The following is a 21,418-nucleotide window of genomic DNA, read 5'->3' as shown; positions in this document are numbered from 1 at the left end:
AGTGTTGTATGTAAAACTTAGGGAGGTAATTATCCCGCTCTACTCGGCGCTGGTGAGGCCTCAGCTGGAGTACTTTGTCCAGTTCTGGCACCACACCTTAGGAAAGATGGGCACAAACTGGAGAGAGTCCAGAGGAAAGGAACAAAAATGATGAGGTTTGGAAACCTGACCTAGGAGAAAAATGGCATGTTTAGTTTTGATCAGTGAAGACTGAGGGAGGACCTGAAAACAGTCTTCAAATATGTTAAGGGCTTTTATAAAGAGAACAGTGATTAATTGTTCTCTATGTCCACTGAAGGCTTAATCTGCAGCAAGGGAGATTAAGGCTAGATATTAGGAAAAACTTCGTAACTATAAGGTTAGTTAAGCACTGGCCTAGGCCTCTAAAGGAGGTTTTCGTATCCCCATTTTGTAGGTGTTTAAGAACAGGTTGGACAAACATCTGTCAGGGATGGTTTAGGTTTATTTGGTCCTGCCCCAGCACATGGGGCTTCTATGATTCTATACGATGGGTTCATTGGTCCATTTAGTCCACCACTGTCCAGAATCTGAGACTTGAAAGGAATATGAAAAAATGCTATACACCACCCAGAGAATGGTACTCTGCTGTAACCGTGGGAGGGAGAGAAGGATTCCTTCCTGATCCCAGGCAACCAGGTTCCACCCTGAACCATGAGACTTGATTACTTTTCTTACCTTGCGTAACTATAAATGTTGTTAGTGGTCACGAAAATGTCCCAGTACAGAAGTTAAACAAGCAATGAAATATCTGCTCATTTCAATTTACTATCAAAACAGTTTCTTTCTCTTTCCTCCTAAAATTATAGGGGTTATTTATTGGAAGGCTAGATGTTATTTACCAGCTTACTCAGCGGTCCTCTTGTACACAACAGGCAGTTCCATTACCAAATCTATCAGGACTGTCAACAGATCAATATTTTCAGCAGCATTTGCTACAAATACTTTTAGTTCTAGGTGGACCTTTTCTACCACGGTAGCTCAACAGGTTTTATAAAAGCTAAAACCAAGTCAGTGAACAGGACATTTATTCTCTACAAGGCAAAACAAATCTGACATGGAGATGGTACTGCATCACCTAATTAAAATGATTCCAAGGGAGAGAGCCCACAAAGTTAACTGAATTTGTGAATCAGAACTACAAATGCTAAAATAAAACAAAACAAATAAATAAATAAAAGAATGGGATCTAAATTTTCAAACGGCCTTTGTTTTCTGGATACAGCTCATGTGTGTACATACATACGGAGGCTTCTTGAAAATTTGAACCAACATATTTTTAAAACGTAAATAGCACAAATAGTTACAGCACTCTCCAAACAAAGTGATGAACTTGGTTCAGTAGATGGTATGATTTGTCTATGGAAAGTGATAAAACAGGGACACTCACCGTGGAGGTACATTCTTCCCCTTTGTAAAGATGCCAAATTCATCCCAGTGCAGTTTTAGCTGAGGCCTCAAGAAATTCTCCAGCTTCTCAATTTTCCCACCTTTTGCAAGCTGATGATAGTCAAAATTAATCATGGGTGTGTCTACAGCATGGGAAGAGGCCCATAGCAATTTCTGTTTGAAAAGGGAAGAAGGAAAGAGAAATCTACTTACTTCTACAGCTCAGATATCAATACCTGTATGCCTTACATTGTGGTACACTTGGATGGTTAATCATGGCTTTAATGTAGAGAAGGATGTTATTTCATTGTACTCTTTTTTAATAGAAGTTCCTTGTTTATCTTTCCAAGAGTAAATTGGACTGTAGGGCTAAATTTTCCAATGTGGGAACCTAAGTTGTGGCTGCAAAATATAGGTGTGAGCTTGTTATGTTTGTATAACACAAGCAATTGCACACATAAGTATCTATATGGCCTCAACAGTCTAGCTTTTAGAGAGAAAAAAATTAAGACATTACAACCCAAAAATATACAATGAAATAATGTAAGTGATGAAGATAAAAGCATGATGCTTTCCTCATATGGCTGCACATGATCTATATACGACCATCTTATATTTTATTAACATATATCATGCACTATTCAGAATTCCATGGCAACCCATAAACTAGTGAGAATTGCTTTAACTCTGAATATTTACGCCCTTATCTATCCCCGGTGTAGACTCTCTTTTTCCACTTTGAGAGCCTTCCCCTCCCCACCCATTTAGCTTATGTTGCTTGAAAGGGATTTAAACTAAACTGAAAAAAAAAAAACCCAACCCACTCTGATACCAAACTAAGTGTCCACACAGGGCTATAACTTTATCGGTATAACCAGTAAAACCTCCCTGTATAGACAAAACCAAAGATGTTGTATGTAGTTTAATGAAGAGATGTACTTCATTGTATTGTTATCAGAGTCAAACACACATCTGTTTTTCTGGTAACCGTCCACACTTCAGTTTACATTTACATTTGACTACAGTGGTAGTATTCTTGGGAATGACATCTCACCACTGCCGTAGTGCAAATCATTGTCAAAAGTACTGCACCCTACACTATAGCTTTGTTTTTAGTACAAACATAATTACAGTCTGTTACAGTGGTTAAGGAATGCTTGCAAAAGAACAGCATCACTGGGAACACTAACGAATTTCATCTTCCACTACCTGGTAATGTTGGACATTCAGATGCATGGTACTGCATTCAAAAAAAAAAAAAAACCCAAAGAAAAAAGTATTTTTCTGCATATACTCATGACGTTGGTGATCATTCTACTCAGATCAAAGGAAACTAGCAGTGGTAACAGCACTGCAATGAACATATTTTAAACTGACAAATAAAACTTTAAGACTGAGGGAAGAAATGTAAGAGAAGGAAGGAAGAAACATGGGAAGTGGGTAAGGGAAGATAGAGAAGCAAGGAGATAAGCTTATGACTAAGGACATGAGTCTCTCTCGGAGGTTATGGATTCCATGACTTTCCAGGATCTCTGTGACTTCTTCTGGGGCAGGACAGAAGCAGCTGTTAGCCCTGGGGTTGCCAAAACAGCGGCTGCTCAGGGCCACCAAACCGTTGATCGGTGGCAGCTGCGCAGCGGGGGCCCTGAACATCTAATCGGCAGCCAGCTCCCTGGCTGCCAAAGCAGCTGCCTAACCCGCCCCAGTGGCTGTGTTGGGTCAGTCCCTGGGGGCTGAAGCCGCCACTGGCAGTCCCTGACACAGGACCAGCAGTGGGGCTGGAGCATCTGCAAGCCCCAGCAATGCTTTGTCCCCCTGCCTCAGGTTATTTTTAGTAAGAGTCAGGGGCAGGTCACGAGCTTCCGTGAATTTTGGTTTATTGCCCACGACTTGTCCCTTTTACTAAAAATACCCATGACAGAATCTTAACCCTACTTATGACAAAAGGGGAATGAGTCCCAGTATTTATACTGTCCATAATTTTTAATTTGAGTATTTTGAAATGCATCAAGTTAAACACTGATCATACATCCTTGCCAACCATTTATTTATTAAAAAACAAATGTAATGAAAATACCCAAGAGATCTCTGTTTTGGATAAAGACAAGATTTCAGTTTCCAGTGCTGTCAATCCAGTTCCTTTCACAATAAATTATTTACAATTCTGTTAGTCTGGCATACAGTTAAAAAATGGAAATCAAGCCAGCCCTTTATTTTAAATAAATGAACAAATACACACAATCTTTATACAACAGATGCCCGAAATTCTGATTTAGTAACCGATCTCCTGTTCTATGATCATAACAAACAATTGAAAAGAACTTCTCTAGAGAAAGATAGATCTCATATAAAATATGGAAACCATTATTTTTGCACCCATAAACTCTTAATAAATTGTGAGGATAATATCTTAAAGAATGTGGATATTTCATATACACTATCTAAAATAATCAATGTTAGAATTCACAAGGTATGCCAGTTTTAGATTCCTGTAGTCCTATCTTGACATTTGTGAGAAGACTGTAATTTTAGGGTAGTTATATTCAGCTCTTAACCACAGATCTCAAAGCACTTTATAAAGGGGAGTAAAGACTCATTATTTCCATTTTATAGATAGGGAAACTGAGAGCACGTATGACCTAACTCTGGGACTTAGGTGCCTAAGTACTTCTGAAAACCCCACTAGGTGCCTCGTTGCAACTTGAAGTGCCTAAATTCCATTAAAAATCAAGCCCTAAGTGACTACATCACTTCTGAAATGGGATTTAAGTGTGTTTGAATAGTTACCCTATGTCACTTGAGAGGCTAGTTAAAGAAAAAGTGAGTAAAATTTTAGGTAGTAAGGAAGAAGACAGCTTGATATTCCATTCAGAAAATATTACACGCAAAGAGAAAGATGCAAGATAGTCCAAGAAATTAAACTGCCTAACTTCTTCAGATCAGGTGCTCCCCATGCTGATCTCAAGTTATTTTCTCTCCTGGTGAAGCAGGACTCTGATGCTCTGAACTTAGTAATTTAACAAAAACTGTTGTTACTTTTACCTTGAAAGCTCTGTTGAGCACCTCCTCCCCTCCTCTGCTTCCCAACAGGTTAACGATCACTTGTTTTCCGTATTGTTCTTTCAGAAGCATCACATGCCTGCAACAGTCGCAGCAGCAGTACAATCTGGTTTAATAAATATCACATACCTGCTACCCTTTCCAAAGCACTTACAAAAGAGGTCGCTGGCTGCCTGAAGGTTTCAACAGCAGCAGTTCCACAAATATACTGTGGTTTCCTTTTAGTCAGTTTCTACAGTAAAGAACTGCTTTGTAGGGCAGAAGTCCTTTAATTTTCGGTCATCATAGAAAATGTGGAATTAGTAACAGGAATTATATGATTTTTTAGTGTACAGGTAGGTCAAGGACACAGAGTTTAGATAATCAACAACATTATTAGTTTTCATAGAGTCCTATATATGCTGCCTTCTTTTGGCCCTGACCCTGCAACGCAATGAGCAAAGCCAATGGGAGCTGAGAGCACTAAGCACCTCCAGGAATTGCTCAGCATCTCGCAGGACTGAACCCTTAGAGAGTCAGCTAAACTCTGGGATTCCAGACTTAAGGTCAACAAATGAGTCATTGCCAGATAAATGTCGTTAGCTGAGCTGCTACATAATTCAGGTTTATAAAATATTCACATTCCACTTATATATTTTTTTTAGCAGGCAGGTTGGTGGGTAAGAGTCAGATTTTAGGTGGATGAATGGGCATAAATTCTCCCCTCAACACACAAGTATATAGTTGGGTGTATATGCAAACTCATCAAGAGCCCTGAAGTGTCCAAATGTAAGAAATCCTGCAGCAATTAGCAAGCTGCAAAAGCACTAAAACAAAGGCCAGGTAGAAATATTAAATGTAAGCTAACACAGCACTAATGAAAAGTTTGCTTGTGCCTGGGGATGGTGTTGTTGAAAGGTTACTGTCTCCATGTCTGCATTTGTGAGTCCCACTAACAAGAAATAATGTGCTCTGTAAAAGACAGCAAAAATTGGCAGGCTTTCCTGCAAGAAAAACAGACAAAGATGTATCACCTTGGTGCTATCTTACAGCCTCAATCCTGCACTTGGATCTGTGCAGGCAGAACCTTGCTCCACACAGACAGCCTCTTTGAATTCAGTGGATGTCAGCACAGCTCCTATTGCAGTATCAGAGCCTATTTATGGACTAAGAACGCGACTTTTCATTCTTTTTCTCTTCAAATTAGTGAAACAGAAACAGATGCTAACACAGGAAATTTGCATTCACATCTCCCAGTGTCTTTTAAAGAGGTCAATGTGTTAGGTATGAAAAATTAGACTGTGGCCGCACAAACATGAAAAATCTGCAATGACTTTATAGGCTTCAGTGAATTTTTCAGTATGAACGTTCAATTGTCTCTTACCAGAATCACCCTTAATACAATCCTTTAAAAGTTTAGTTTGCGCTGGACTGTCTCGTGCTATTCTGATCTGATCACTGGGCCATGATTTACACTAGAAAAAGTGGGACAAGATCCAAACCATTCTCCCAGCTCAGTCTACCATGAGGAAGCCACTCAGGGGTATGGCTACAGCAGAGCTGGGAGTGAGTCTCCTAGCCCAGGTAGACAGACTTGCACTAGCTCAAGCTTGAGCTAGTGCGCTATGAACAGCCGTGCGGACATTGCGGCTCGGGCAGCAGATCAGGTTCTCAAGCCCACCTGACCCCTTGGGCCTGAGCTCAGGTTGTTAGCCTGAGTTTCTGCTGAAGCCACAAGATCTACACTGCTATTTTTAGCGTGCTGCTTGAGCCCCACTAGCCAATCTGTCTACCTGGGTTGGGAGGCTCAGTCCATGCTGCAGTGTTCACATATCCTCAGTGGTTGCTCTGGGGTAGGGAGAAGAGGCAGTGGGGTCATTATCTGCAGCACTGTTTTCCCTCAACCCCCTAGGAATTATGCATCATCATCATCCATTACCTTATGTTGGTTCCCTCTCTGCTGAGTGAAACCCTCCAACGTGAAGGCAGTTCAGGGAAGGTGGTAGGCAGAGACTTCCCAGAGTAGACTGCCATAGGAACCAGAAGATAAGTATGCTCCTGGGGCAGGGACCCCACCATCACTTCTTAGTACAGAGCCTAGAATAATGAGACCCTATTCCCTGACTGGGGTCCTTCGCTGCTACAAAGTGATCAATACTAATCATCTCCACTAAAAACTGCAATAAGTGAAACCAAGAGACCTATTAAAATAGACATGCAACTTGAACATAAATTTTGATTTGTCAATTAAAAATCACATGACAAAGGCAGGCTAGGGTGTGGTAATTCATCACAGGCCAAATCATATGTTGCTTTCTCAAACAAAGCTCCCACTCAAGTCAATGTGAATTTGCTCCCAAAGGACTGCAGGCTAAAGGGTTTGGCCCCACTTGATGATCATGCACACAGAAGACCCATGTTAATGTATGGATTTTGGATAGCTTCCAGCAGAGTTGTAGAGTTTTATGGAGTTAAAGCCATTCCTCTGGGTCAGAGCAGAAGAACATCACCAAGAGAGCATCTCACAGTGGAGGCAGAATGGGCTGCTGGTATTACCCCGCACAACAACAAGCTCCAGTAATATTAAAAAAAAAGGCAGAAAACTAAATTCAGAATGCAAAGGAATTTGCATTTAGCTTTTATTTTGTTGGGACAAAAGGGGAAGAAAGGGCACAGAGAGGCTATGTCCAAATGTAAATGTATAAGTTTTGACTCACCAATGGTTACATGGCAATTCAGAAATTCTTAACGCCTTCAGAAATAGGCTGAGAATTGTGATTAATTTCCATTAAAATTAGAAAGGACAAAGCACTAAAAACATACCATATAGAATAATCGTGCAATAACAAGGGGGATGAACCACATGAGCTAATAAGTACTTTCTACCCCTAACATCTGTGGCTCACTGGAATGGAGTAAAGCTGTGGAATCTTGGTTACATGCTTAGTTGACATGTTAGTGCCAGAGTTTAATGAAGCCTACCTGTCAAAAGCTGGGGCATTAGCTTCCAGGCCTCTGTTAAGTCTCAGATGATGGGAACCAACCTAAAAAAATAATAGAAAAAAAAAGTAGTAATTCTCTAAGCTGCTGAAATCCTGAATCACTAGATGTCTCTGTTTCCCTCACAGAAAATGTCTGTTTATTAGCACCAGACACCCCAAACAGATTACAAATACCCACACACATAATGAATGTACTTAGTACAAAGGCTACTGTTTTTATTAGAAAGCAACATTTACAATTACAATGAAAAACATTAACACTTGTTAATGGGATACTTACGCCCTTATTTATGGCCGAACAAATTCTTTACCTGGCCAATACTTTAGCAAAAAGTCTCACTATACCACAGGACTGTGTGCTATCCAACCCACCTTTCCCATGCAAGTAATCAGGAAGCACTGCATATCGGCCAAGTCTGTGGAGAAACAGTGGTCTGACTTGTTTGATATTTTGTTATCTAGATTAATTGGATAATACATGTACAGTGCTTTGAAAATAGGAAGCATTATGGACTAAATCCTATATCACTTAAGTCAGTGGGAGTTTTAACACTGACATTAATGGCAGCAGGTTCAAACTTTTATAAGTGCTAAATATTAGTATTTCAATTCAGTGTCACTGAATATATTGTATATTTTTTCAATAAATATCTGAATCCTCTAAAAGATCCACTCAGAATTTTCAAAAATCTTGTTTTGTTTCCTGTTTGTCAGCATTTAATCTGTCTTTCTTTCTACGTAAGGGCTAGATTGTGCAACCCTTCCTGACATTGGTGCCAGCACATGTACATGAGGAATGAATGAGTGCTACGATGAGTAAGTGCTCAAGAACATGAATAAACATTGCATAATCTAGCTCTGAATAAGCACAAATGTGTGTCATTTCTGTTTTTGTAAGGAGAAAATCCTGTCCAATTAAAAAAGGCTGTCCATTAGCTATAAGCACTAAATTCAGGGATAATCTTCAGGCTTTATAACATACAAAGCAATATAGGACTACCATAATTCATTTCCCAGGTAAACCTGAGGCATTTAATCTCAGATTTTTTTTGAGAATATTAAAAAAGAAAGTTTATTCTTATTAAAAAAATCATTGCATTGTGCAGAATAGAGCATATATATACACACACACATTTATATATCTATGTGTCTGTACCTACGTACGTACATACATACAGACCTAGGTTATTTTCTTCCCCTATTCTGAGAATGTGAAAATGCCTCTTGCTTGAGCTTTTCAATGACATCTCATTGAAGGTGTGGCCAGAATAAATAGGTGGGTAGAAATTTGAGTTTAAAAACAAAATAGTTGCTTGAGGAAGTGCCCTATGTGGAAAATGTGTTATATGATTAGACTTGTAGAGCTACATTCTATAGCCAAGCCCCATGTGGCCGGTGTGAATTTGGAATGAGGACTGCAGGCAGATTCTGGCCCAAAAAGTCAATAAGGGGTTCAATGTAATTTGTAGGCAGGTGTTTTGTGTTGTATGTAGATGACATTCATCTCTTGTACAATGCTGACACTCAGTGCTGGATGTCATTGCTACTCTAAACAAACAAATTTTGGAAATAAGATTTTGAAAATTGACGAGAAGGTGTGTATAGAATCTCACTGTGCACAACGCCTAGGCTGCTAGGACCACTGCCTGTCATACTGAGCAATATGGTGTCATTGTTTCCTTGCACTCCCCCATTGGTTTTTCTATACCCATCTCTTGTCTTAGACTGTAAGCTCCTTGGGGCAGGGACTGTTATTTTGTTCTGTGTACAGCACCTAGCACAGTGGGGTCCTGGTCCAGGACTGGGGCTCCTAGGTTCTATAATAATGAAAATAATAAAATAAAACAAACAACAAACAAACTTACCATGCAAATTGTTATGTAAGTCAATCTTTCTCAACCTTTTAAGTAGCAAGTACCCCCTAACTTCTGAAAATTTTAATAAGTACCCTAACACTCAATTTTCCACTCTGAGAAATACAATCTTTTTCCCCTTTACCACTGGAAGACTATTTTCTCGTAAAGCAGAACAGTTCTGAGTTCTGCAGTGCTGTATGGCTGTGGCAGATCACAAAACCCCCTGCTGTTTCTCCCCTCTTTCCCTCTCCCCTTCCTCCACATAGGAGCAAAAGTCAACGCCAGCCAATCACTATGGTCTGATGGCAGGGTCACGTAGTGTTCTCCTCACACAGGCGGAAACTTGTGAGGTATGAGCAGGCACTAGCAGCTCACCAGAGTGGATAGCAGTGCTCCCCATGGCCGTCCCTAGGGGGGGTGCAGGCCTGGGGCAAATCACACTGTGTGGGCCCCTCTTAAGATTTTTATACCGGTAAAATCTGTGCCTTCATACTTGTCAATTTCACTGTTCAGCTAGCCGCTGGGCTCTCCGCCTGGCTTTCTGGGCACCGGGCTTTGTGCCAGGGAGGGAGCTGCCACCTGGGCAAGTTGTAGGTGGCTGCCACCTGGCTGCCAGCCCGGGAGGTGGCGACAGCCACCTGCTCCAAGCTGGGGCGGAGGAGGCTTCTGCACAGGCTGGGACCCAGAGATGTGGACAGGCGGCAGGCAGCTGCTGCTCATCTTCAAGCCAGAACGCGGGAGGCTGTCTCTCAGCTCAGAGCCGGAGTGCAGGTGGCAGCCACCCACCTGCAAGCCCAGCTTGCAAGGTGCAGGAGGCTGCCGCCGAGCTCCCACCTGGCTTCCCCAGAAGTCGGCGGCTGCCACTCACCTCCCGTCACTGGGTTTTTTGCCGTGTACCCCCTGCCTGTCTCCCACGTACCCCCAGGGATATGCGTACCACAGGTTGAGAAACTATGATGTAAGTTATTGGGTTATTGATCCAGGAATCACTTAGTCTGGCCTGTGGCATGCAGACTAGATGATTATCATGGTGCCTCCTGGCCTTAGCAGCTCTGAAATCTACTTATACCACATACCCATATACCAGTTATATTTCTTTTAAAATCATAGAGCTCTTGCACTAGAGCCCCCACTTATGCTATGGAGGGCAAAAACACTATGCCAAACTGGCATTTCATACAAAAAGATTATGCTGGGTGAAGTCAAACACATTATAAAGAAACATTTGTGTAAATAAATTAACTCTTCTCTGGAGTTATCTGAGCGCTTAAAATATTAATCTTCAAAAACTAATCACTGGATAGATATTTCCCTGTTCCTTTTAAAAACAGCGTGATTTCCCCACAAATAGAAACTGAGTCGAAAGAGTTCAGTACTTCACAGGGCAAGGCTCCTAGTGAATGAAAATCATTAATAAACAAATTATGTGCAACTTTTAGTAGCATTAGTGACAGCTATTTGGTTTTTCATTTTATTTACCTGAAGCCCTGGTTGCTCCCAAAACAGTGGAACCGAGCCTCTGATCTGGACAAAGGAAGAGATGTCATCGTCCAAATAAATCGTCTACAGCAACAACATAAAGGGAAAGAGACTCGTCAGTGAAACCTATTGTCCTGTCACTCCTCAATCAGACAACAGTTAAGGTACGAATACCAAAGAAAAGGCGAATGGTAGATCTCAGTTTATCTTGATATGGCTCTCTGTCAGCGTTCCTGACCCCACAGACATGGAAAGAAAACATGGCTTTTTTGCTTTCATGCCAACTCATTAGGTTTAATTTGCTACTCACTGGTAATAAAAGAGAATTTAAGGTACAGATTTTAGGCTTGTACAACAGAGTCCACCCCTCACACTGAAGATGCACTAGCTATGCTGGTGGACAGACTTAGAGAGGCCACTTTCTCTTTCATAGAATTTTAACTATGGAGATGTCATCATTTCATGTGACCAGTGATGGTTAAATGCCAGGTGTGGGATAAACTTTGCTGCTGCTATATTAACTATTTTCTTTGACCACACGTTGTGTCTTGTCAGTGTGGCCAATAAAACGTGTGAAACCTTCAGCTTTGCCACTCCTGTTTTGAGATGTGGTGCATAATTATGTGCACTATTTCTTGTCCAGGATGTTTATAGTAAAATCTTTACAGTCCTCTTTTCTCCCTACCCAGCACTCTCTCACTCTCTTTGTATTTATCTCTGTGAACAATGCTAGCAAACTAATATTGTAGCAAAACACTGCTAACTCATTAAAAACACAAAGGGTGTATCCTTTCCTCCCCTCTAACCCTCCCTCCAAAAGTGTTATATTTTAAATGAGCCTAGTCTAAAAGGATCTCTCTTCAGACATAGTATGACAAGAGAGAAACAGTGTAAAGCCAATTTCATTGCCCTGGCCTATACTTAGAAATGGAATCCTGGCCTTTTTCCATTTGCGATATATAATACAAGTCTCAGTTATCTTGTACATCTCAATGAGCCTTCCAGAGCCCAGCAGATGAATGGTATCAGTCAGCTCATCCAGGTGTCTTCTTTTTTAGTCACACTGTATCATTTAGCATATCAGCTACCAGCTTGGCAGTAGTTCCAAAACGGAATGAACAGCAGGTGCAGAGAACAAGACTGCATAAGAAAGTCATATAGGCAAAGGGAAACCAGTTACCGCACTACTATAACGGGGGTTCTATTCCTGCCTCTGCCCCTGGCCTGCTGGGTGACCAGGGGAAAAAATCACTTAGACTCTGTGCCTCTACTTCCCCATCTGTAAAATTACCTCTTTTGTAAAATACTTTGAGATCTACAGAAGAAAATATTATTTTTAAATATATCACTGACAAACATTAATTAAATAAACCTCACCACACATTTGGGAGGCAGGTACGTGCCTATTATTGTCCCCATTTTGCTGAGAGTGGTTAAGTGACTTCATCAAGGACACAGAAGGAGTTAGCATCAGAACCAAGCTTAGCCAGACGGAGTTCAGATCATGATGTAAAACACACTTACGCAATACAGCTTTTCAATCAATGCTCTTAATTGTGTGTGATACTTAGTTACCATGGTGACAGATGCGCTATAAAAATCTAAGATTGGTGCTGCTCCCCTTTTGTTTCTGCCCTAGGAATGGCTTGGTGTAATGTGGCAGGACTGCAACATGAGAAGTAAGTAACCCCATCATCTGCCTCTTTCTTTTCCTCACTGAGCAGGCCAGTCATAAAATCAAATGAGTTAATGACCTCTAACCCTTGAATCAGCTGTTAAAATAAAGTCAGACACAGCAGGCCTGATTCTCAGCTGGTGCAAACTGGTGTAGCTCTATTGACATCAGTGGACCTATGCTGACTCACACCAACTCAGAATCTGGCCTAGAATCTGTAACAAATTCTTGAGTCAGATCTTGACTCATTTATGATTTTAAGAACAGTCACCTGCTGACAAATGAGATGAGTCTGTTATCTGCATAACTTGAAATGAAATGTTAAAGCTACATCATGTTGTAGACAGACAAAACTCCTAGAGAGAGAGAGATCATATACATCCAGTATCACATATATGGTACAATTCTGGGAAGCACAGTGGATAACCAGCTGCGCAAGAGTCCCCAATGCCACACAGACTAGAACAAATCACAGCCCTGATCTCACAAACACAACCACACAGGCAGAATCCTACGCCCAAGTAGAAGGCTATTAAAGTCAATAGAGCTCTGTGAAGCTATGAGGATCTACCTGTGTGGAACCCATTGTAGGATCAGGCCCACTGCTATGTATAAGACACATTTTAGATGAGGCCTAAAGCTGAATTACCATTTTTGGGGAGGCCTTGCAGTTTTCAAAAAGTAGATTTTCCGTTAATAGTTATGGTCTATTGAGTAAATGTTTCTTACACCCTGGACTACTGACCATAATGGCTACTGGGAAGGATAATCTGGATGCCAACAAAGAAAATCCTGATGAAAATTTCGCTGGAAAAAAATAGTAGGATCCATACACAGTTATTCACATTTCTAAATATTAAGGCCCCAATTCAGGAAGGAATTTAAATATGTGCTTAAATCCATTCGTATTCAGGGCGGCAATCAAGTGCGGGTGTAACTGCTGTCATGAAACAGTTATGCTTTTCTGAATTGGGGTCCAACACTAGTTTTCTTTAAATGGGGAAGGGAAGGTTAATCTAAAAAGATCCTACTTCCTTTTATGGCCTGTAAAATTGAAATTTTAAATACATGATTTAACAGATAAAGGGGAAAAATCAAAAACCACTAATTATCTTTTTGAGAACTCTTTTCATTTAAAAAGAGCCAAAATTATATACCAAGAATTTAATACTGGGGGAAAAAAAGAGTTTTGCTCAAGAGCTGACGGTACCCTGGAAGACAAATAGGGGAGAAGCTGAAATGTAAACACTAACAGGCACATAAACTAAATAAGGATAGCATGCTTGCTTCTTCACTGCTATCTGGAGAAAAGAATGTGGTGGAGTCTCCTAACTGAGGGGGAGGGGGAGGAAGGAAGGGTTGGACCAAGTTAACTTTTGTTCTCAGTAGAGATCCATCAGACAGATGTCTTACTTTTTTCCCTTGCTATATGAAACATTGTAAACAAAACAAAAACATTTTATTTAGGGGGCCCCTCTGGGGAACAAAGCATCATTTAAATCCATTCATTAAAGATAATTTACAGCACGGAGTAAGAAGAGGTGCCCCTTCTTTTACAAAATACTAGCCACCCTTGTCATGTGCACACTTTCAGAAGGCTTTTTCACAACACACCTCACCGTCTACTTCTGCTGTCTCAGGCTTTCTGACTGCTTTTATCTTTCTTGGAGAGAGATTAAACCAAATGACCAAGTAACTAAAAGATTGACTGGTGGCCTGATTTTGAAAAGAAAAAACTCAAGTGAAATATTTAACTCCCTCCACTTCTCTTCTGCACAGTGAGTCACAGCAGTTAAATGAGCCCACAAAAAATGACTCATTGCAGAGCTGAAATGCCACAAGGCTAACTCTGTGGGAGACAAAAGAATACCATCTATGCATAGAAGATCTGGCTGGAGAGAAAGCTAATTGTTTCTTCTTAAAACAGAAAAATATTAAGAGTTAAAGCTTTCTGATGGGGAAGAGAGTCCTGCCTTTTCAGAATCCCGGAGTGAAAGCTTTCTGAAGGGGAAATACAGAGCCAGCATGCCTGCACTGTACCAGCTGCTGCAAATGGAAACAAAATGTTATTCTACCTAATTACAAATGGCCAAGATATTATCTCATAGCCCATTAGTCAGTAGTCTACTATGAAAGCAAAAGAGTTTAATTTAGGGATTTTACTTCCTAATGGTAAGTGGATGCCAGCTTGAACTGGACCTCATGTATCCTGATGGTTAGCTCCCACTTTGTTTTCTTAGTACAGTTAGCCTGGCAAAAATTATGCCTGTTACCAATGGCAAGATTAACTCTTTATTTATTTATTTTGTAAACAGCAAAGCACTCCTATTGATCTGCCAAGTTCTTGAGCCATATTGATACAATTACCCGGCACTCATTTCCTCCCTGCTTTGGCTTTTCCAGTTCAAAGTCACTCAAAAACCTTTAATCTTCGCACTCTGAGATGACTACCGGCTGAATTGGAAGAGAAGCACAGCAGGCCCAGTGAAGGATGCACTGCTCCTGATGAACTCCTGTTCCTTTCAACTGTCAGCAATCTATCAATCTTTTGCCATTCCATCACAGGCTGAACTGCTTTTTTGCTGTGATGTAATGCGCATTATATTTTTATGTGAATCATTTCCAGCATGGTGTGCTGCAAGAGCATACTCAAATAAGCTAAGTCACCTCAGACCCAAATGGCTGGCATACTAAGAAATAGTAATAGAACACAGGACTGGCAACTGAGAAAAAGCATCGCAAATTTGGGGCCAACCTGAGAAAGGCTGGCTACCCATCTCAACGTCTAACTTTCCTTCCTTTATAAGAAGATCAAAGCATCCCACACTTATTTGGTGAAAAAATACTATACTATACTTGGTATGGTCTACGAGCATTGTATATTGCTTTAAAAGGCAAAGGTAGTGACATCTTTCTCCTTTTTCTGTTCCCTCTGAGCAGGGATAAATTTTATCTACAGGAGCACAAATCAGTGTAACCCAACAGAAATATTTCCCAATGGACTAGGCACGAAACTTCCACTCTTCAAAATATAGATTTTCAGGCTTTGAGGGCACAGTTTTGTACATTTTCTCCTGAAAATGTTGAAAACTGTTGACCAAGTTTAGGGGTAATGTTTTGTATGTTGGAAGTTATGGCCTGCTCATTTACTTTTGTTCTCCCATATAGATGCACCTCTTCATGAACATTAAACATACATTCAGTTAAAAATGTTGTTCTTTTGACTGGGAGTAGTTTCTATACCTTTTCCAAAAAGGAAAGAGAGGCTACAGCTGAATAAGAAACTGCTTATTTCAGCAGACACGGGAGTGCTCAGGTTCTTCAGAGTCCAGTGATTTTTGTTTATTTTAAATGTAGCAAACCAAGTTACACACGGTAAACAAATGACTTATTTTCCTTGTTTGCAATGCTGTTGTAACCATGTTGGTCCCAGGATATTAGACACACAAGGTGGATGATATATTATCTTTCATTGGACCAACTTATGTTGGTGAAAGAGACAACTTTTCAAACTACAGTAGGTACAGCTCTTCAGGTCCTGAAGAAGACAAGCCTGAAAACTTGTCTTTTCATCAATACATGTTGGGCCAATAAAAGATATTACCTCACCCACCTTGTCTTTTTATTATTTTCCTTGGTCGTGTTGATTTAGGGAGCCAGATCAAATTAAGACATTTCACCCTTGTGTTTATTATCAGCAACAGTTGAAACTAGGGCTTCCACCTTTCTGGTGTGCAAACCTGAAGTATAAAGTCCTGCCTTATCCCCTTCTCACCAACCCACACCCCATATGCAAAGCCACGTCCCTTCCATCCCAATGAAATTGTATTGGAATTTGCCTCCTGGCCACTGGCTAGATGACAGCTTCTCTTTCTGTCCTCTTTGCTCTACTTAATCCCCTCAAGAGAAGCTTTTGAATCTCTCACCCACTTTCTGGCTCCTTTGTCATGCACCTTCCTCCTGACTAGTGCATTGCATTTCAAAGCTCGAGAACCTCTCTCTCATTATATTGGGGAGATTATTATGGTATCTGAATGCTGACATATTATTAACTTAGCCTTGCAAAAGTCCTGGGAAGTAAGAAATTATCACCATCATCTCTTTTTTACAGATCGAAAAATTGTGACACAAAGAAATTATGCGACTTTAAATCTTGAAAACACTTATAAATAAATAAACTTTATGCATGCGAATTGTCCTGGGACTACTTATATACATAAATAGCTGCAGGATCCATGGCTAAGTGACCTGCTTAGGATCATAAAGGAAGTCTCACTGCCAGTCTTGTGTCTTCACCAAAAAATGCTTTTGATGGCATAGCTGATTTTGTTTTGTGAACTAGTGTAAGCTATACTGGTTAAAACATATTTTTGCCAGTAGAAGCTGTGTCTACACCAGCAAACCTCTCTCTAGTGTATACTAGACCTTATAAAACAGGACTTTATAAAAAAAAAAAAAAAAAAAAAAAAAAAAGAGTCTGAAATAAATTTACAAGGGCTTTCAAAAGAACTTCAGCTTTTCTCCTGAATGGGGAATCAGTTCTGCTTTAGAAGAAAAGTACTTTAAAAAAAGCTTTTCTTTTCAGAGCAAATTTCACAGTCATTTTATAACTATTTTTAAAGCTTCCTTCTTGTGATACACTGGCCTCTTGGTTGATTATTTTCAATAAATGCTTGGTGCCATTGAGAACCTTATGATTTATGTGTTCATTTTACTCATGAGTCACTGCTGCTCAAAACAGGAATTTCTGAACCCATTGAAAAATACATATTTATAATTTGATAGAACCCTGGGGAGCTAGAACTTCCACAGTGGGAAATAAATCAAAAACATAAATGAAGAGTGCCCACGAACATAGAGGTGCAGAAGGAGAACTAATGGTGTAGGAATGCTTAATGAGCAAGAGTAAAGAGATTCTTCTTGCATAACAGCATCTTAAAACATATGCCTGCAGAAATTAAATTTGTTAGTCTTTAAAGTGCTACAGGACTCTCGTTGTTTTTGCCAAGCTCCTGTAATTCTTGTTGTAAACGATTCCCCCATTATACATGATGTACTGAATTATTTAGGGTCATGGATCTATTCAGCCATTTTACCTGCTCTGTCTCAACAAAATTAGACACGTGTCCGTCATCATTGACCCCTCGTATGTGAAACCTGGCCCCAGCTCGTTCACAGCTGATCCGGGAGATGAGGCAGACTTTTGCCTTCTTGTGAGAGGCATAGACAGTGCGGATGTCCACTATGCCACAGATCACTTTTAGCAGCCAGTCAGAGCAGTTCACCTGGTTGTGTTTAAAGGGCACATACAGCAGTTGGTTCCTGCAAGATTCAATAGAGCATAGATTTGTTTACTCAAAAAAAATGAGAGAGAAACAAGTTGCACACCACATTGTTCACTAATTAAAGCTTATAATAGGAGGTTATTCCTTTTTTTAATTTTACCTCACTTTATCTGAAACCAATAATGCATAGACAGCAATTCTTGTGAAGGACAAAATTCACAAAAACAGGGAGATTTTAATAGTGTGACAGCCAGCCAGGGCCAGTGCAAGAATATCAGGCACCCTAGGTGAACCTTCAGCTTTGCGGGCCCCCTCCCATTAACGTATGAAAATGAATTTTTGCATTAGTATGAAAAAAATCTGCATTTATAATTCCAGATTCATTTTACATGCAAAAGGAGAATATTATGATACCGGCTGTACATTCTCATTGTTCTACACTTTTCACAGGATATGTACTAGAAGAAATGCACAGTATATGGTGTAATATGGCTCACATGATGTAATACTATATGTTCCTGCAAGAAAATTGATCATTAGAATTTAACTTTTCGTGCTTTCAATTTAGCAAATGTAGAAACAAGTTCCTTCAGGTCAATGTTTTGTGCAATTTCATGTTCTATTGACAAGATGGATAGTACAACAAGTCTTTCTTGCATCATTGAGGAACAAATGTATGTTTTGATCAACTTCAGCTTGGAAAAGCTTTGCTCACCACTGGTCACAGAAACAGGGAGGGTCAAGGGGATGTGGAGAGCAATAAATCCATGGGGAAAACTCTCTCTCAGCTTATTTTTGCATACAAAGTTCAATACATTTTGTGGTGATGAAAACTTTGGAACTTGTCTTGCAATGGCTTGCAATTCACTGCACAAATCTGAAGCATCAATACCATAGAATCATGGAAGATTAGGGTTGGAAAGGACCTCAGGAGGTCATGTAATCCAATCCCCTGATCAAATCAGGACAAACCCCAACTAAATCATTCCAGCCAGGGCTTAATATCTCTCTGGACTCTCCATGTTTTAAAGCTTGCTCTAGTTTCAAGCAATGTTCCATAATTTGCTTTGATGTTCTATTCTGCAAACTGTGAACCTCATAGAGGAAGCCAAACAAAGAACTAATCTGATGAATCTGTTTGAATCTTTCTTCAACTGATTATATTGCTGTGTCAAGGACTGCAAAATAAAAGTTCACTGATTTTGCCTTTGGGCTCTGAATAGGCTCATCGTCTGCGTCATATGTGAACTGCTTCCTCTTTTTCCTAATATGGACCAGATCTGGTTCAAAGTGTGACGGTATCTCCAAATCCTCAGCAAGTTCATGTGCACCAGTGTTTTCTCAAACCTACAGTCTACAAGAAACTTTTTGGTTTCTCTCAGCTGATTAATGGCATCATGTATGTCACATTCCTTCTACTGAAGTTGTTTGCTAGTCATATTGATCTCAAAGAGTACGTCATATCACCTAAGAGAAACCACAAACCTGAAACTAGAAATTCCTTTTGCAAGAGCTTGTGTATCTACTTGTGAGATATTGTGCCCCGACAATGTTTTTCTATCTGCCATGATGTCATGTCAACTGAACCAGAACGAGGAATATAATATGAAATTTAGGGAAAGACAGCAATGTAAATACATGGAAATCTATATGTATGTTGGTATATGTGAATGTATATCAGTAGACCTTTCATTCCCATTGCTGAAGTCTGTTTGTTTACTTATGTAGTTTCATGAATAATTCATTCAGTTTTTTGCTGCCCCCCCAAATTTTGCCGCTCTATGCAACCACCTAGTTTGCCTAGTGGTTGCACCAGCCCCGCATCCACCATACTTCCACCCAGGTGCCCATAAGACTGCCCTGGCCTATACAAGTTCAGATAAAAATCTCCCCTTTCCCAATTTTCTGATCTCTGGAAACAAGCTGGTCTTTAGTAGGCTCTTACCTACATTACCAGTGAACTCTTTCAGGAAGTGCTGCCTGGAGCCTGGTCTACACTATAGTTCCAACAAGTTTTAAAATTGGTTTAGCAGAAATCTTTCTAAAACCTGTTGGAATTTTGGAGGAAGTTTCCCCAGCACAGACCAGGCCTAAAAGTGAAAGGAAATGTTACAAACTGAGTTCTGCACTGGTTACTGTGGAACTATTACAATATCATTATTTTTTTAAGCAAGCCAGTCCATGACCAGGTCTGAGAGGCATTCATAGTCTCTCCAATGTACTTCCATCAGTCTCAGCAGCAACTCCCTATTACAGTTACTATACCAGTGTAAACCTACTAAAGATTTGCTTTTCATAGAGCAGAACATTTATTTGAAAAAGCTGAAGAGTTGTTCTACTACTTTTTATATAACGTAGCTAAAAACCAGCTACAAAAGAATTACATTTCTCTCCTTCCTTCCAGACTTTCACGCAAAAAGAAATCTACCCTTCTTATCCAAGGCAAACTCCAGCAGGATTTCTTAGTTACAGTTCATTTTATAGGGTGCACAGATAGTGTTGCCTACAATTAAGGTTGCCCCACACACACACTTTAGAGAGACAAGGGATCTTGTCAGACAACATAAAAGCATAGGGCTTCCACATAAACTAAGACTGGTCTAACAAGACACAACAGATTGATATAGCAAGCAGATGTATTATTGAATTCAAATATGTAACTTCTGAGAGGAAACTATCAAGAGACAGCCTTTAGCAACTGAACATATTGTAGTATTTCTATCTTAAAAACCTTTTTTTTTTTTTCAGTTTAATTCTGTTGAAACACAGCTGGTTTGCTGTGTCAGCTGCGCTGTTCCATGGGGAAGGCACACATTAGCACAGTTGAAACTGGGTTTTATATTCCACTATTCTGACCTAAACACCCACTTATCAGGTGAAATCACATCCCAGCTGGAGAGATTATTTACCAACTGAATTGCTATTTATTAATCATCTATTACAACCCTGTTTGCCTATTGACATTTACCTACTGCAGGCCACAAGAAGTATTTCACGCTAGCAGCATCTTCAGGTGTAATTCTGCCAAAGTATTACTTTTCACACGCATTATGTAACTTCTTATTCATTTCCACTACAGTTTTGCTTCCCATGCAACTGCCTATCATTTAAAAAAAAAAAGCAAGGTGGGGTGGGAGATTGGAATAACCTACCAAAACTGGTAGGACAAACAAACTGAACTCCCTCTGCAGCAGGTCCACATAGAAAGGATCCTTGTTTCTATGTATTTTTTTTTCTATTCAACCAATCTTTGCTTCAGTGAGACATATTTTTACTTTGCTTTTTAAATGCAATGTATTGTGTTAGTCAGTAAATAAAATAAGTGCACATCAACACATCAGAGGAGTTAGCATATGTGCAATGGTTTGATTACAGTAAATTGCAAATTAAATCATAATATAGATATTTTCAATGTATAACTAGGGTACATTTTTGCAATGTTAATTGAGATCCTAACTAACTCTTGTGGGTTTAAAGTAATATAAAATAACCCAGCTAAAGTGATGTATAAGCAGCCCACAGACTCTTGGGCAAGTACAGGCTTTTACCACATTAGGAACATTTGTTAAATAAATAATTTTTACAAAACCTTGGGAAAGAAACAATTTATCTCGTATAAAGAAATGTATAAATATAGCAAAAAAAATTCTTTCTAGAAAATCAGAAACTCCAATT

General features: G+C 39.8%; 1 protein-coding gene across 3 annotated transcripts in view; it reads right to left on the bottom strand.

Annotated features, from left to right (window-relative positions):
* Nucleotides 1-21,418, bottom strand: part of SYNJ2 (synaptojanin 2) — an 85,648-nt gene that overhangs the window by 33,773 nt on the left and 30,457 nt on the right. For 2 of the 3 annotated variants that reach the window (XM_067542481.1, XM_067542479.1), the window contains 5 exons: nt 17,555-17,780; nt 10,784-10,867; nt 7,429-7,490; nt 4,450-4,546; nt 1,409-1,581 (listed from right to left, as the gene is read on the bottom strand). In XM_067542481.1, the coding sequence (XP_067398582.1) occupies nt 1,409-1,581; nt 4,450-4,546; nt 7,429-7,490; nt 10,784-10,867; nt 17,555-17,780 (642 nt within the window). The remainder of the gene's footprint in view (nt 1-1,408; nt 1,582-4,449; nt 4,547-7,428; nt 7,491-10,783; nt 10,868-17,554; nt 17,781-21,418) is intronic. The other variant, XM_067542480.1, reaches the window with a different exon arrangement.

Source organism: Emydura macquarii, unplaced genomic scaffold, assembly GCF_026122565.2.
Source record: "Emydura macquarii macquarii isolate MOO-44397 ecotype Brisbane River unplaced genomic scaffold, CSIRO-AGI_Emac_v2 contig_705, whole genome shotgun sequence".
In the NCBI taxonomy this organism is placed as follows: Eukaryota; Metazoa; Chordata; order Testudines; family Chelidae; genus Emydura; species Emydura macquarii.
The sequence above is the reverse complement of the archived record's forward strand: the minus strand, read 5'-3'. Positions and strand labels throughout refer to the sequence as shown.